At 41.3% G+C, this 14,661-nt stretch overlaps 1 protein-coding gene across 2 annotated transcripts in view; it reads left to right on the top strand.

The window, feature by feature from the left end:
• BRCA1 (BRCA1 DNA repair associated) overlaps positions 1–9,610 on the top strand; it is a 54,963-nt gene extending 45,353 nt beyond the window's left edge. The window contains exons 18-22 of one of the 2 annotated variants that reach the window (XM_081933709.1): positions 1,860–1,914; positions 3,098–3,171; positions 3,758–3,818; positions 6,280–6,383; positions 9,222–9,610. In XM_081933709.1, the coding sequence (XP_081789835.1) occupies positions 1,860–1,914; positions 3,098–3,171; positions 3,758–3,818; positions 6,280–6,383; positions 9,222–9,245 (318 nt within the window). In that variant the 3' untranslated portion in view covers positions 9,246–9,610. The remainder of the gene's footprint in view (positions 1–1,859; positions 1,915–3,097; positions 3,172–3,757; positions 3,819–6,279; positions 6,384–9,221) is intronic. The other variant, XM_081933710.1, reaches the window with a different exon arrangement.
• The last annotated feature ends 5,051 nt before the right edge of the window (positions 9,611–14,661 follow it).

Below are 14,661 nucleotides of genomic sequence, written 5' to 3'. Positions count from 1 at the left end.
CTTGCCACGGCTGTCACATGGTCATCCATGGACAGCCGGGCATCCAGGAGGACGCCCAAATTGCGCGCCCGCTCCACGGGGGCAAGTTGAATGCCCCCAATGGCCAATGATGGAATTAATTGGCTGAATCGGGGAGCTGGTACCCACAGCCACTCCGTCTTGGAGGGGTTGAGCTTGAGTCGGTTGTCATCCATCCAGATCCGTACGGCTTCCACACACCGGGACATCACTTCGATGGCCTCGTTGGGGTGGTTCGGGGTGGAAAAGTACAGCTGAGTATCATCAGCGTACAGATGGTATCCTACCCCGAAACCACGGATGATCTCACCCAGCGGCTTCATATATGTGTTGAACAGGAGTGGCGAGAGGACCGACCCCTGTGGCACCCCACAAGTAAGGGGGCGTAGGGTCGACCTCTCTTCTCCTGCCAACACACGCTGCGTCCGGTCAGAAAGGTAGGAGCCGAACCACCGCAAAACGGTGCCCCGGACCCCCAACCCCTCCAGCCGGCGCAGCAGGATACCATGGTCGATGGTATCAAAAGCCGCCGAGAGGTCTAATAGGACCAGGATAGAGGAACAACCTCTATCTCTGGCCCTCCAGAGATCATCCACCAACGCGACCAAGGCCGTCTCCGTGCTGTGAAGAAGGTTGAGAAAAAAGGTTGCTTTCACAAAGTAGAATCCTGAGAAGGGACTTTCATTTTTCCGTGATGATCCTTAGGAGAAACAGAGAATGCAATTATGTTGGATATAAAATTGTCCAGATAGATAACACAGTCTTCCTGAATAATTTTTGCAGCAATGCTTACAGCTACTAGCATTTTTTAGCCTACCCTGATTTTTTTTCAGATTTCTTTAAGTGGAATACTATTGTCCTAAATGAGTATGGCGATGGATATGTTGCGATTTCCTCTTTAAAAAGTGACTTATTTTCTGAGCATTAAGATGATACATTCAGAAATTATAAGGAAATGGACAACTACAATTACAATTCAATGCCCTGTTGCCCCGTTGTCATAGATGAACATAACTAATCCCCCCCCTCCAAAAAGGAGGGAGGCAAATTATAATGAGGAATCATTAGTGCAAGTAGTGTTGCAGAAGCAGTAGTGCTTGCGCCCTGCTATTTTGTTTTCATTATTTTGTCGGTCTCCTCTATTCTTGAAATTCAAGGATTTGGAGTCTTGCCTCTGTTCCTGAATAGAGATGAATGCTGGATAGTATGTAGGTGGGAAGGAGGGGACCAGTTTAAGCTGGTCCTTTCTTTTCCCCAATCATTTTAATAGCCCCAAAGAATATTTCCAGATTCCCTCTTGTCTTCCCTCTCAATAGGAAAGTCTCTTCCAAGCTAGATGCTTGATAGAAAGCTGGAAAGGTGAAATTGACGAAGCCAAGGCAACAGACATCAGCTACAGTAGTTTCCATTGGCTAAAAGTGGATAACACTAACCAGTAGTTACTTCAGCTTCTTTTCCAGTTCCATCGGATTGTTTTCTTTCAGGTGGAGGATATAGATGTGTACAGTACTTGGTTATCTTTTCTTCCCTATGAATTTCTCTGGCTTTAAGAATTTTATTTCCTAAATTTCTTATTTCTCAGTACCTAACCATTTTTTTAAAAAAAGTTAGTTAACAATCTAAACTGTTCAGAAACCTCATATCAGATCTTTCTCCAGTCTCAACAAAATGTCTCATTGTCAGTCTTCTGCAGCTGACACATTCCGTTGTCAATGAATGATATTCTTGAATGCAGTTTTCATTGTGTTCAAACACATTCCGACCTAGCTGGTAACTTAAATCACACTGTTTGGGTTTAATTCTACACCATGCTTAAATACTTGTTTTCCTTTCCTTCCCAGCTTTTTCAAGGATTGGAGATTTGCTGCTATGGGCCATTCACTGACATGCTCCCAGGTAAAGGGATTGGGATTCTTGAAATAAGTTGAAGAAATGAATCGAACTGAAGTCTCTTTACTCCCTGTTTTGCTTGTGTAAATAATTAAGTTCTGTCAAGAAATGACCCAACTTTTTTGAGAAAAAGCTAACTTGCTTTAATAGCTTAATTTTCTTTGCTCACTCGGTAATATTTATCCTTTAGTAAGGCAAGATTTATGTCTTGCTGCAGAGACATTTCTGAATCTTGAATATTTAGCTAGATTAAAGTACATACATTGGCCCACTTCTGCATAATTCATTCTGCTCCTGATTGTCATGAACAAAGATGATCATTCTGGCTGTGTAGACAGTTATATCCATATTCTTTCTCAAATTATGATGTGGTTTGAATGCCTGTCTCCTTATCTTTATTGACCTATTTGATGAACAGTTCTTAAAATGCAAGTTGGAAGGATTGTATGCTGTCCTGATTAAATGCCATTTCTTCATCTTTTTTCTTAAAATTAAATCACTTAGTATCAGGAAGGAGGAATGCTTAGAAAATTTGCAAATGGCACAAAATATAGGATAGCTAATATCTGGAAAGACTGAAATAAAATCCAATATATCATCTTCATAATAGTATTTAGCAACAACCTTGGAAAGAGTGATTTACGGCCTGTAAAGGATTTCCAACTGTTGCAACATACCTCTGCTATGATCATGTGATTGCGATCTGGGTGTTCGACAATCTTTGCACTTATTAGCAGTTGCCAAGTGACCAAAATCCACTGCTGGCTTCCTCAGAAAAGCAATTGGAAGCTAGCAGGGAAAGTTGCCCCACCCCTCTTAGGCACTCTGGGCTTCTTGCTTGGGGCTCTGTCTACTTCAGAATCCACAAGATTTTTAATGACCATAACTGGGAGTGTTGGCATAGCAATCTTTGTTTTGTTTGATTGGATTGAGAGTCTAATCCCACTTATAGTCAGGAGTTGAAGAATCTGTAAAAGTTTGCATTTGGTGGTTAAATTTTGTGACCAGTGCTAAGTTCCATTTTTACAGGATTCAGAAATATAGAATATGCAACTGAAGGACCCAAAACCGATTTGCTTGTAATGTCAGCAGTCGTCAATTTGGGCTTAACATCTTATGGGGGGGGGGGGGGATAAATACTTTGCCATTATATATAATGCATTTTGTTTATCTTTTGGGAATTTCTCAGAACATCTGGAATGGATTGTACAACTCTGTGGCGCCTCCCTTGTGAAGCAACCTCACTTATTTACACATGCAACAGTAAGCTTGATAACTATATAGGCCAATTTGAGAAAGAAAGATACTAACAATCAGCATTTCCCACCTTCCCTTTATTCTTTCAAGATGTTGGTAAATTTAGCTGGTTCTGCTTAGATATAAAATCAGATCAATGGCTTATCTTGCCCTGTATTGCTGCTAGAAATCCTCTCGCCCAAGTTATTGCAAATAAACATAGATTCATACAGCTCTGTGGGATTGCAATATGTCACCCACTAAAAAGATTTGTGCACAGAACTCATTTCTTTTTAAGAGAAAATATGTTTGTGAATGAGTGGTAACATATCCGTGTATGACGTCTTTTAAACTACAGTGTGTTAACTTTTATATTCTGTCATGGCTTTCGCATGGGTATCGGGTATCTCCTTTAACTTTTATTTTGTCACATAAGAGTAATGGTTTGCTTGTGAAATCTTTATTTCTTCTGTGACTCCCCATACTGATTGCAGTATTACAGCAAAGCTGAAGAATAGTATGCCTTGCAGTACAAATTATATATAGGAAAGATGCATTGATCCTATATGCCACTTTCCTTTTCCTTTTTGTCTTTTATCCTGTAATCATTTAGGACTCTGTTGCTGTGATAGTTGTTCAGCCTGATGCATGGACCGAAGAAAGCACCTGCCAAGGTGAGATGATAATGCTGTTTGTGTCTCCCCAGTCATAAAGGCTTTACAAAATGTCTGACTGACTTCTTACTTGGTATAATAAAATACTGCAGCAGACAAACATGTGAGGGAATAAGAATTATGGTTGGCTTTAATCATCAGACATACCACCAACTTCTCTTCCCTAAGAAATTGATAAAAGATATTACTGTTCTTCAACAGTAGCAGAGTTGGAAGGGAGCTTGGAGATCATCTAGTCCAGTGATGGCGAACCTATGGCACGTGTGCCACAGGTGGCATACGGAGCCATTTGTCAGGGCACGTGAGGCGCTGCCCTGTCAGCTGACCAGAGCGCATGCGTGCGCTGGCCAGCTGAGTTCACCTTTTTTTAAAGCCATTTTTCGCCCTCCCCAGGCTCCAGAGGCTTTATAGGAGCCTGGGGAGGGCAAAAAGAGCCTCCCACCACCCCAGAGGCCCTCCAGAGGCTTCATGAGCTTTCCTGTGCAAAAAACCAGCCCTAAGAGCAAACCGGAAGTTTGGGAACAGACTTCTGGTTTGCTCGGAGCGTCGTTTTGACTGCTCCGGAGGCTTCAGGGAAGCCTCCTGAAGGTCCCTAAAGCCTTCGGAGCCCTCAAAACGACCCTCCAAGCAAACCGGAAGTGACTTCCGGTTTGCTCGGAGGGTCGTTTTGACTGCTCCGGAGGCTTCAGGGAAGCTTCCTGAAGGTCCCTGAAGCCTCCGGGGGGTGGGGGAGGCTGTTTTTGCCCTCCCCAGGCTCCTATAAAGCCTCTGGAGCCTGGGGAGGGCGAAAAAAGCATGCAAAAAATGGGTCGCGCCTGTAGTGTGTGCATGCGCACTGGAGGGTCCCACATTGCATTATGGGTGTGGCACGCCCGCACACGAGCCCCCTGCGTTCCCTCCACTTATGACACGCGAACCAAAAAAGGGTCGCCATCTCTGATCTAATCCAACCCCCTGTTCTTGCAAGAGACCTATGCTATTTCTGATAAATGGCTGTCCAGTCTCTTCTTAAAAACCTCCAATGATGAATGGGGCGCCCACAATTTCGAAAGGCAATTTGTTCCCCTGGTTAATTGTTCTCATGTTAGGATTTTTTTTTCTTTTTTAGTTTTAGGTTGCTTCTCTCCTTGGTTAGTTTCCATCCATTGTTTCTTTCCTGCTTACAGGTTCTTTGGTAAATAAGTTGCTCCCTCTTCTTTGTGGCAACTCTTCAAGTATTGGAAGATTGCTATCATATCACCCTTGTCCTTCTTTGCCTTAGACTAGGTGTACCTAGGTGTCCTGCAATTGTTCTTCGTATGTTTTAGCTTTTAGGTGCCTAATAATTGTGTTGTTCTTCTCTGAACTCTTTCCAAAACTCCAACATATTTTTTGCATTGGGATAACAAAAACTGGATGCAATATTCAAAGTGTGGTCTTACCAAGACTTTATAAACTGGTATTAGTACTTCACATGATCTTGATTCTATCTCTCTGTTAATGCAACCTAGGATTGCATTGGCTTTTTTTTGACTGCTGCCTCATACTATTGGCTCATGTTTAGATGGTTGTCCACTAGGACTTCAAAATCCCTTTCCCAGTTACTAGTGTATCTAAATTCTTTATGAAGATATTAAAAAGTACCGGGTCTAATACTGCTTACTTCCCTGCATGTAGGTATAGTTCTAATAAGGACTACATATGGAATTCAGTTTGTCAGCCAGTTACAAATCCATCAGGTGATGATGCAGTCTATTCCACATTTTTCTATTTTACCAAGATTGTGAGCAACTGTTTCAAATGCCTTACTCAAGTCCAAGTATACTATGCCCAGTGCATTTTGCTGGTCCACTAATTTAGTCACTTTGTCAAAAAATGAAACAAGATTTGTTTGACATGATCTGTTTTTGACAAACATGTGTTGACTGCTAGTTACAGCTTTGCTTGCTTTTAGTTGTTTGCATATTTGCTGCTTGATTGTCTTTTCCACAATCTTTTTGGGTCTTGGTGTCAGGCTGATTGAGCTATAGTTTTCTGGATCTGTTTTTTTTTCTTCCTTTCTTAAAGATGGAACCATATCAGCTCTTTTCCAGTCTTCTGTTAGTTGTCCGGTTCTCCAGGATATTTGAAACATACGATTTACTGTCTCTTACAGGGGAAAAGATAGGGAGCAAGCAACTTTGAAGTGCCTGCCTCTCCCCTGAACTGTAATACAAATTAGAGTTTGTTGTCTTTCAGTTTTCCATATCTGCCTTTCGAAAATCAGAGAATGCAATTGAATTGCATGCATAAAAAGCTTCTCTCTTACCTATACACATTATCTTGTAAAGGGTAGTTACAACGACAATGAAAACCTTACGATTTTCCATGCTTAGTAGGTTAAGGCATTTGAAATGTTGTTTATCAAAGTGGCTTAAAGAAGGAACTCTCAAGAAGAAGATACCAGCATCAAATGTTTCACTAATTGTCTGGTATTTTACAGCGCTCCCGCTGCAATGCAGCACTGCTGTAGTTTCACGTGAGTGGGTGCTGGACAGTGTTGCCTGCTATCAGTGCCAGCCGTTCAGTGACTACATCTTTTCACAGGTATGATGGAATTAGTTCTTAGAATTACACCTGAATGTTTTTGCAGTAATTTTCTTTACAAAGAATGTGACATTATAAATATTTCAGTTGGCCTAAAATGCCCTGCCTTTCACCAAAGGTAGAATTATATTGATAAATATACATTTTCAACACAATTATTGGAGTGGATCACAAAATAATATGTGCTTTATGTTGATGCAGATTATTTTACAATCCATTGTTGCCTTGTTTGGAAAGATTTTTTCTTTCTTTCTTCATAATGTCTTTTAAATGTAATCATTTGTAAGAGTTAGATCGAACAAAGAGCTTCGATTAGCTGGAAAGCAGCAGTTTGTCTGATTGCTTCACGGGAGAGTGTTCAAAGAGGCAGTTATGCTGGATCATTGGCATAGCATACTAACTAGGAGCAAACCAGATTGGGGATGGCCCAAGGGACCCACTGCAAAAGATCATAGGGCAATAAAGAGGCATGTGTGGAATCAAATATTTGATAATAAATGAGTCAGAAATGTAATATCTTAGAAATTCATTATCTGTCTAGCAACCTAAAAGCAAACTTGACTTGATTAGTACCACAATCATCGTAGTGAGTGTGGCTGGCCTTTAAAATGTACAGATTTTTTATACAGTGAAGAAACTGAAATTGGAACAATCTCACTTTTCCAGCTTGCATGACAGCAGATAGTATATATGCTAAAAGAGGAGACTGTCATTGTCCTCTTTCATTCATCTGCCCATTTCAGAAAATTAAGGAGGTGCAGAGAAGTCAGATGATAATATTGTCCTCAGTAAGGACTACCTCGTTGGTTTTTCATTTCTTCCAATAGTAAACTTGGGCTATCTCACAAGTATATTTTACTCCCTGCGCATGTATGCATATGTTTAAATTTTATGTTCATTTCTTAAACACAAATATGACATTCTGTTTATTTAAGGTGGGAGGTGGGGAGAGACAGATCGAGATTTTCTCTGGATGTGGCAAATTTTCTGTTAATTGATATAATTTGTTTTCTGCAAGCAAATATACTTATCTTAGTCCCTGAATCTAAGCCCAAAGAGCCACTGGTGCTTTGTGCATGTTTTGTTTGGCTATGTTTTTATTTCATTAGCTATTCTAATAGGATATTTCTATTGATTAAGAAAGTCAGAGTATTTTATTATAAGCATCCCCCTTATATAGGTAGTTATCAATTTATGACTGTAACGGAGCCTGCCCATTATGACCACAGGTTGTAAGGATCATTAAATGAGCTGCCCACATGATCACTCACCTAAGGATCTCAATCTTGCTCTCAAAGTTACATTTGTTAAACAGAGCACAGAGTTCTCCAGGGGCGGGGGACTCCTGGAAGGTCTGGTGCAGGCCCATACCCACCCTGCAGGATTTTACCAGTTCACATGTGGTCTTCCAGGGCCGCTCTCTGGGGCATCCCATACTCTGTTTCCCAACCTGATGGATTCCCGCAGGACTTAGGCCTACTTTCCACCCCAATGAGATACATACCCTCCTCCCCACCTGGCATCATGGCTTGGCAACTTACTTTTTTAAAAATCTCCTTTGAAAGCTGTTCAGCTGTGTAGCTTTTCTACACGAAGGCCATGTGGTGCTGTCTATATCTCTCTAGTGATTGCATTTGGAAAAGAGAACAGGCCAACCTGCCCCTCCACTTTCCTATTCAATAAAGAATACCATGTACTGCTGTTCAGAAGTGGGTGCCATTTCAGAGCAGCCACAATTCCCCAAATGGTGCCCATGTCGGCAATGGTGCCACATGGCCTCTATGTAGAAAGGCCATATGATGGAATGGCTACTTCCCAGAGGGGATTAACAGAAAAGGTAAATGATGGGTGTAGGGAAGAGGTGGGGGGCCAGGTGGGGGGGGGCAAGCAGGCCTAAGGCTTATGGGAACCTAGCAGAGTGGGAGGTTTGAGAAGATAGACATGGAGGCACTGCAAAATCCTTGTCATAAAGAGCAGGCAGATTGCCAAGTGCCAAGTGTTTATTCACTTGACTGTGAGGGCAATGTAGTAGCCATAAATTCCTTTGTTAATTTCAAAACAGTCACTGAATGAATGATCATAAGTCAAGGACTACCTCTATGTAAGGTGTGTGTGTGTATTTGTGTTACAAACCCTGGTATGCCCAAATATGGGAGGGAACTCACTACTCCCCCTTTCTGTCCTTCGGCTCATTACAGAAAACCATCCAGGCAGAAAACCATATTTTTATTTTTAATGTTGCCTTTTTATATTTGTGTTATATCTGTGCTGATAAATAAATAAAGGGAGACTAGTATAGATCTATTTCAAGCTATTTAGCTCTCATTCAAATCCCAGTAAGGGTAGGGCTAGCTGATTAGAGCTAAATAGCTTGAAATAGATCTATACTAGTCTCCCTTTATTTATTTATCAGCCCAAATACAACACAAATATGTATGTATGTATGTATGTATGTATATATATATGTGTGTGTGTGTGTGTGTGTGTGTGTGTGTGTGTGTGTGTGTATATATATATATATAATGCTGCACTATTTAATTTAACAACAGATTTTAAAATAATTAAGCGTTTAATGCAAATGCTTATAACAATAAATAATGTGCATTGTCTTGCTTTGAGGCAGTAAATACTGTAAGCAACATGGGAGGCAGAGTGTGATGAGGCAAACTAGAGTCAGTGAAAAGAGCAGTGAAGTAGGTAGGCAGATGCCGTCAGCCAATAAAGGTCTGGCCTTCAGGAGAAGCAAGAGGGTCAGTGTTGCTCATCAGAGTAATGATTGCCAAGAGTCCTAACTCCAAATGATTGGTCTTTCACCCTTTTATCTTCCTCTGTTCGCAGGAACCATCTTCCATGTCTGAATAATAAAGCACTTGTAGTCTGAATAGGAGTACAGCTTTCAATGGGTTTCTCACCTACACTGATAAGCAAGTTTTGGGAACTGGAGAAGTACCCAGAAGCCTGACGAATCGTGACGTCTTTCATGAGGTTTCAAGTCCAGGAGCAATCTCTAATTTATGCATTTATTTTCTTTAATTTATCTATTGCTTGTCATGTGCTTCCAAGTGGTGTACAAAATCAGCATAGCTTTTGTACAGTTCAGTTATAGTTAAAAAGTAATAGTTGAAATAATATGTAGCTTACATTAAAGACTAGTAATAAGTCAGAACACTACCACCTTGAAATGTTATAAATAAAAAGTTTTCACAATCAGATTTCTGCATATTTTATTTGTAGTTGTATACTTTTCTCAGAGGACTGATTGCTTTGCAGTTTCTGTTTCCATAGTGCCATGCTCAAGCTCAGGGTCTAGTTTTTGCTTCTCGTTGAGATGCACGTGGTGTTGACTGAATGTGCTCTTCCCTTCCATGCCCTAGTCGCTGCTCAAGAAGAGATTAAAACTATCTTGAGGCAATTTATTAATATCACACACAAGGAGTGCCTCTTACAAGTTACTGCACGTGAAAGCATAGTTTAAAACAATGTTGTTTTTAAATTATTGTGCTTTTGTGCTTGCAAATTCTAAGTTAACTAATCAGCTGAACTAAAGGTTTCTGGAAGTAAGTTCAGCAGAATGAATTAGTCAGCTAAAAGCCTTAACAAACCTAGGATTCAGAAAAATTGAGTGTACTGGTATGTTTGAGCATCTGATTGGGAATTTGTAAGACTTGTACTATGAAAAATCTGATTTAAATTTCTTAAAATGTTTCATTCAGTTCACATTTTTCCACAGGCTTCCTCAGTTTAAATCCCTATATTTAAATGCCCTCAATAGCTCTTATTCACTCTACTGACATTCCTAGACTATTTTGTAATACATATTGCAAGCACAACTATTCATAAAGTCTTTTATTAAGGAAGAAAGACATGATAAAGTGGCCTTTTTAAAAATGTAAAATAGCATTTTCATTGATGACATGAAAACTAAATGCATCACTGCATGTTACATACCTTCATAATGAGTAACTGGATAATGAATGTTCACTAGCCAGCAGCATAATCCGTAGCCTGATTGTATCAAAAGTGCCCCATCTATTGCCAGGAGTGTCACGATGTTAAAAAGTTTGCTAGGCATGAACTGACATTCAAGAGTTAAACTAAGAAAGCTTTATTGCGCAGGTCATAAAACAAAATGTTATCTGAAAGTGATTTATTGCGCATGCGGTTACACATTCCAAAATTCCTTTCTTCTTTGTTCGGCTGCCAACTTGGCAACCAGAGCTTTTATTATCAAAATGTAACCAATTAGTTATTTCTGTTTCATTTACTTTTATTATTTTATTATTAAAGTTTGTTTATTAATTAGAATACTTCTTAAAGACTTTTATTTTCTTAATATCTCAAAAGATATGCGGAAGGGAATCAGCCACGGTCCATTGATCTCAGATATCAGGCGTTTTTCCCCTGACAACTTGGTAGCAGAGGATGGTTCGATGATACAAGCTGAGATGGCTACAATTTATGGCTGTATTTTCTCTTCGCGCTATCTTAAGATAACCAACTAAGCCTAATTAGCAATGTCGGAGAAAAAGAAAAAAAAGAAAAAGAAAGATGGGGCGAGCACAGATGGATCAGCTTCCTCTGACAAGGAGGCTCCCTCGGACACAGAGAAGCAAGAACCTTCAAACGTATTCCAGGAGCAACAAAGTGCCGAGCCAGATGTGGGGGAAGGAGCTACAGGACGCGACATCCATGAAACGAGGTCAGTGGTTCCTCCTTCTAAAATATCTCCAGGAGATAATGAATTTTTGGGGGCCAAGCCAAAACTTCCCACTCTGCCAGAGCCACTCCATTCCCAGACCCTCGCAGATTATCAAACAATTGATGAATGGCCGGCAGAAAAAAAATCCTCCCACGCAGAAAGCAGATTTTATGAAATCTCCCCAGATGATGAGCAAGAAATGCAAAGCTATCTTGATCAAATAGAACGTTTCGAAAAATATGCTAGGGACGTGAGAGAGTGCTTTAATGAAATAAAGCGAAGTAGGAGGAGCTCCCCCACTCCCAAAATGTCTGAGGACGCCATCTTGTCTTCAAAACAACAGCCTAAGACACACCCCACAGAGTTCATTGGTCAATTAGAACAAAGAGACATGTACACGTCACCGAGGTCACGTGGTCCCTTTGAGTCAACTGAACTTCCGCATACGTATAGACGACTGCAGCCAAAAAGTGAGGCTGCACTGCCATCTGCTGGCGGAGAAAAATCATTAGAGCAAAAGATGAAGCAGTTGGACCAGATTTTTAAAGATCTGTCTATGAGTTTTACAGAAGCCCAAACTTTGCCCCCAAAGGTTAAGTCTTCAACACCCCCTGGCGGTGTCGAATCCTCCCTAGATGGAAAAAGGCAAAGCCCAAGGCGAATTTGAGGAAGCCAATTTGATGTTGCCACGCAAAGGCCAATGATGCAACCCCAGCATCCCCTGGTTCAACAACCAGATTTGCAACCAGAGCAACAAATTGTTCCGATGCACATTCCTCAGCAGGTATTCACAGTCACCCCCTTGACTGGTGAGTCCAAATTAAAGGAGTCAGGAGAGAATTATAAAGCCTGGGTCAGTGAAATTGCGCTCTTGCTTCGAAGAGAAGGCACACATTCCATGGTTTTTAATCCTCCTCCTCCACCCTGGACACCTGCGATAAGAGACCTTGAAAACAGAGCAATCACGACTTTACTCATGCCAATGGAAATTGAGATCCAAGGTATCTTTCCACCTGATGCAACTGCCCAAGAAATTTGGGCTATTTTGGAAGATTGCTACAGGCCCGTTTCAATTGAATCTTCATGTTTGCTCATGTCTGAGTTCCATGGTTCGAAGTTGAAACCTGGTGAACGAATTGGTGGACATTTGACCAAACTGAAAAGAATGAGAAGTGAATTGAGACAAAATGGCCATGTAATCGATGATATCCAAATGATTAGCATCATCATTAACTCATTGAATTATGAATGGAAAGATGCTGTTGCAAAGATTAACTACGTGCCTATTGCTCAACGCACAGTTAACCACGTTTGCAGACTTTTAGTGGAAGACGAAGCTATCAGGTTAGCTACACCACATCTGCAACGACCTCCAGCATCAAAGGCTCCAGCCAGACGTCCCTTCCGAGGAAGAGGCTACGCTCCAAGGATGCCAAAATGCTACACCTGCAACCGTGTGGGACATGACACCCGGGATTGTCCCCAACGAGTTCCAGCTCCCGCCACGTACCAGCCCAGAGGAACAGATTCCAGAGGCAGAGGTAGAGGCGGAAGACAAGGTCGTCATGGTCCAAGGCGTGATTCACAAGCTCCACTTGTGACACTGGCCATAACCAACGTTCCACAACCTGATCCAAAGTTCGACAGACGTCTTTTGTGGACTTTAGATAGTGGAGCAGCTGTGCATGTTACCCACAGAAGGGAACTTTTCACAGAGATGGGCGAACCAGAGCCCGAGTATCGAGAACTGTATTCCTTCACCAACCACACTTGCAAGGTTATGGGAAAAGGAACTGTTTATTTTATTTATTTTATTTATTTATTATTCATGCTTCTAGACCGCCCCCTCTCCCAAAAGGGACTCGGGGTGGTGTTTACATTGAAGAGCTCGATACACACATCCCTGATGTTTATTACATACCTTCAGCAACCAGTAATTTGCTTAGTCAAAGTCACTTGTCTAGAGATGTAAAGTTCCAGGTTCACCACCTCGAAAAAGCAAGTTACTTAGTTAAAGATGGTGATATTGTTGCTGAAACCATGCTGATTGGTGGTGTTTATTACTTAAAGCCAAAGCCTAAAGGGCAAGCACAGGCAAGTATGCAAACTCCAAAAAGGCACAACGTGAACCCAGAGAGAGAGGTCCCAGAGAGAGAAAACGTTACTGTGCCAAAGGCTCCTAAAGCCAACAAACAGAGAAAACAGAAACAGATTGCTCAGAGCAAGCCTGAGGGTCCTCATGAAACTGTTAATGTTGAGAATTCACTAATTGGTAAACCTTTACATTCCAGGTGTATTCACAAGTGGCACAGAAGATTGGGGCATGCCAGTTTCCGTGTTCTTAGAAAGATGCCGGAGTTCGCAAAAGGTTTGGATCTAAAGGGGTGTAAGGTGTTTTTGGATTGTGCCGTTTGCAAAAAGGCTAAATCCAAGGCGGCTCCAATTCCAAAACACGCTACACGCCAGTCAACACGCATTTTTGATTTGGTACATACTGACATAGTGGGTCCTTTCCCACCAACACTTGGTGGCAGAAAGTATTTTTTAACAATTGTAGATAATCATTCTAGATATGGATTTGTATATCCTATGAGAGAGAAATCTGAGACCTTTCAGATCTTTAAAGACTTTGCAGCTTTTGTTTCTACACAATACCAAGTTCGCATCGCCAGAATCCAGAGTGACCGTGGTGCAGAATTCATGTCTCAGCGTTTCCAGGACTGGATGCGTAAGAATAGAATTCTTCATCAGACATCTGCTCCATATACACCGGCTCATAACGGAGTCGTAGAAAGAAGACAAGGGGTTCTACAAACCATGATGCGTTGTCTTCTAGAAGATGCCAATCTCAGTAACGCATACTGGGGTGAAGCAATCAAATATGCGAATTACATTGTCAACCGTACTTGGAGCAGTGTAATCAATCAAACTCCTTTCTACATGCTGTATGGCTACAAGCCCGATCTCAAGAACCTCCATATTTTTGGTTCATATGCTATGGTGAACACTCCCTTAAGTCAAAGAAGAAAGGGAGGTACAGTAGCAAAGAGACTGAGATTTATGGGTATTGATGATAATTCAAAATGGTACAAATTCATTGATACTAAACATGTGATTGTCATTTCACAATCTGCTAATTTTGAGGAAGACATTGACTGGTCCAGGATTCATTCCAATGATCCTGAAGTTTATTTTCCTAGAGATGGTGTTCCAGATGCCACGCAGCCTGATGACAATTCGCAGGCAGATATTCCTTCTACCAGTTCTTCACAACCTGATGTTCCGTCTTCGCAAGCCGCAGATGCTGATGCTAGCGACGAACGTGAGGACGAGGATGATGATGAAGAAGAAGAAGAAGACTGGTCTGTTGCTCCTAGACGCTCCAAGAGGGCCACAAAAGGAATCCCTCCACAACGTTATTCATGGCAATTGACAAAAACACCAGTACCTTTGATTTGCAACGTTACTCTTCCTCCAGAGACATTCACACAAATCAAACAGCTTCCTGATTCAGAACAAGACAAATGGTATGATGCAATGCAGGATGAAATGGACAGTTTGAAGAAACTTAATGTATTC

This window comes from Natrix helvetica (genome assembly GCF_964273705.1).
Source record: "Natrix helvetica genome assembly, chromosome: Z".
Lineage (NCBI taxonomy): Eukaryota > Metazoa > Chordata > Lepidosauria > Squamata > Natricidae > Natrix > Natrix helvetica.
Note: the sequence above shows the minus strand (reverse complement) of the source record. Positions and strands in the feature narration are given on the sequence as shown.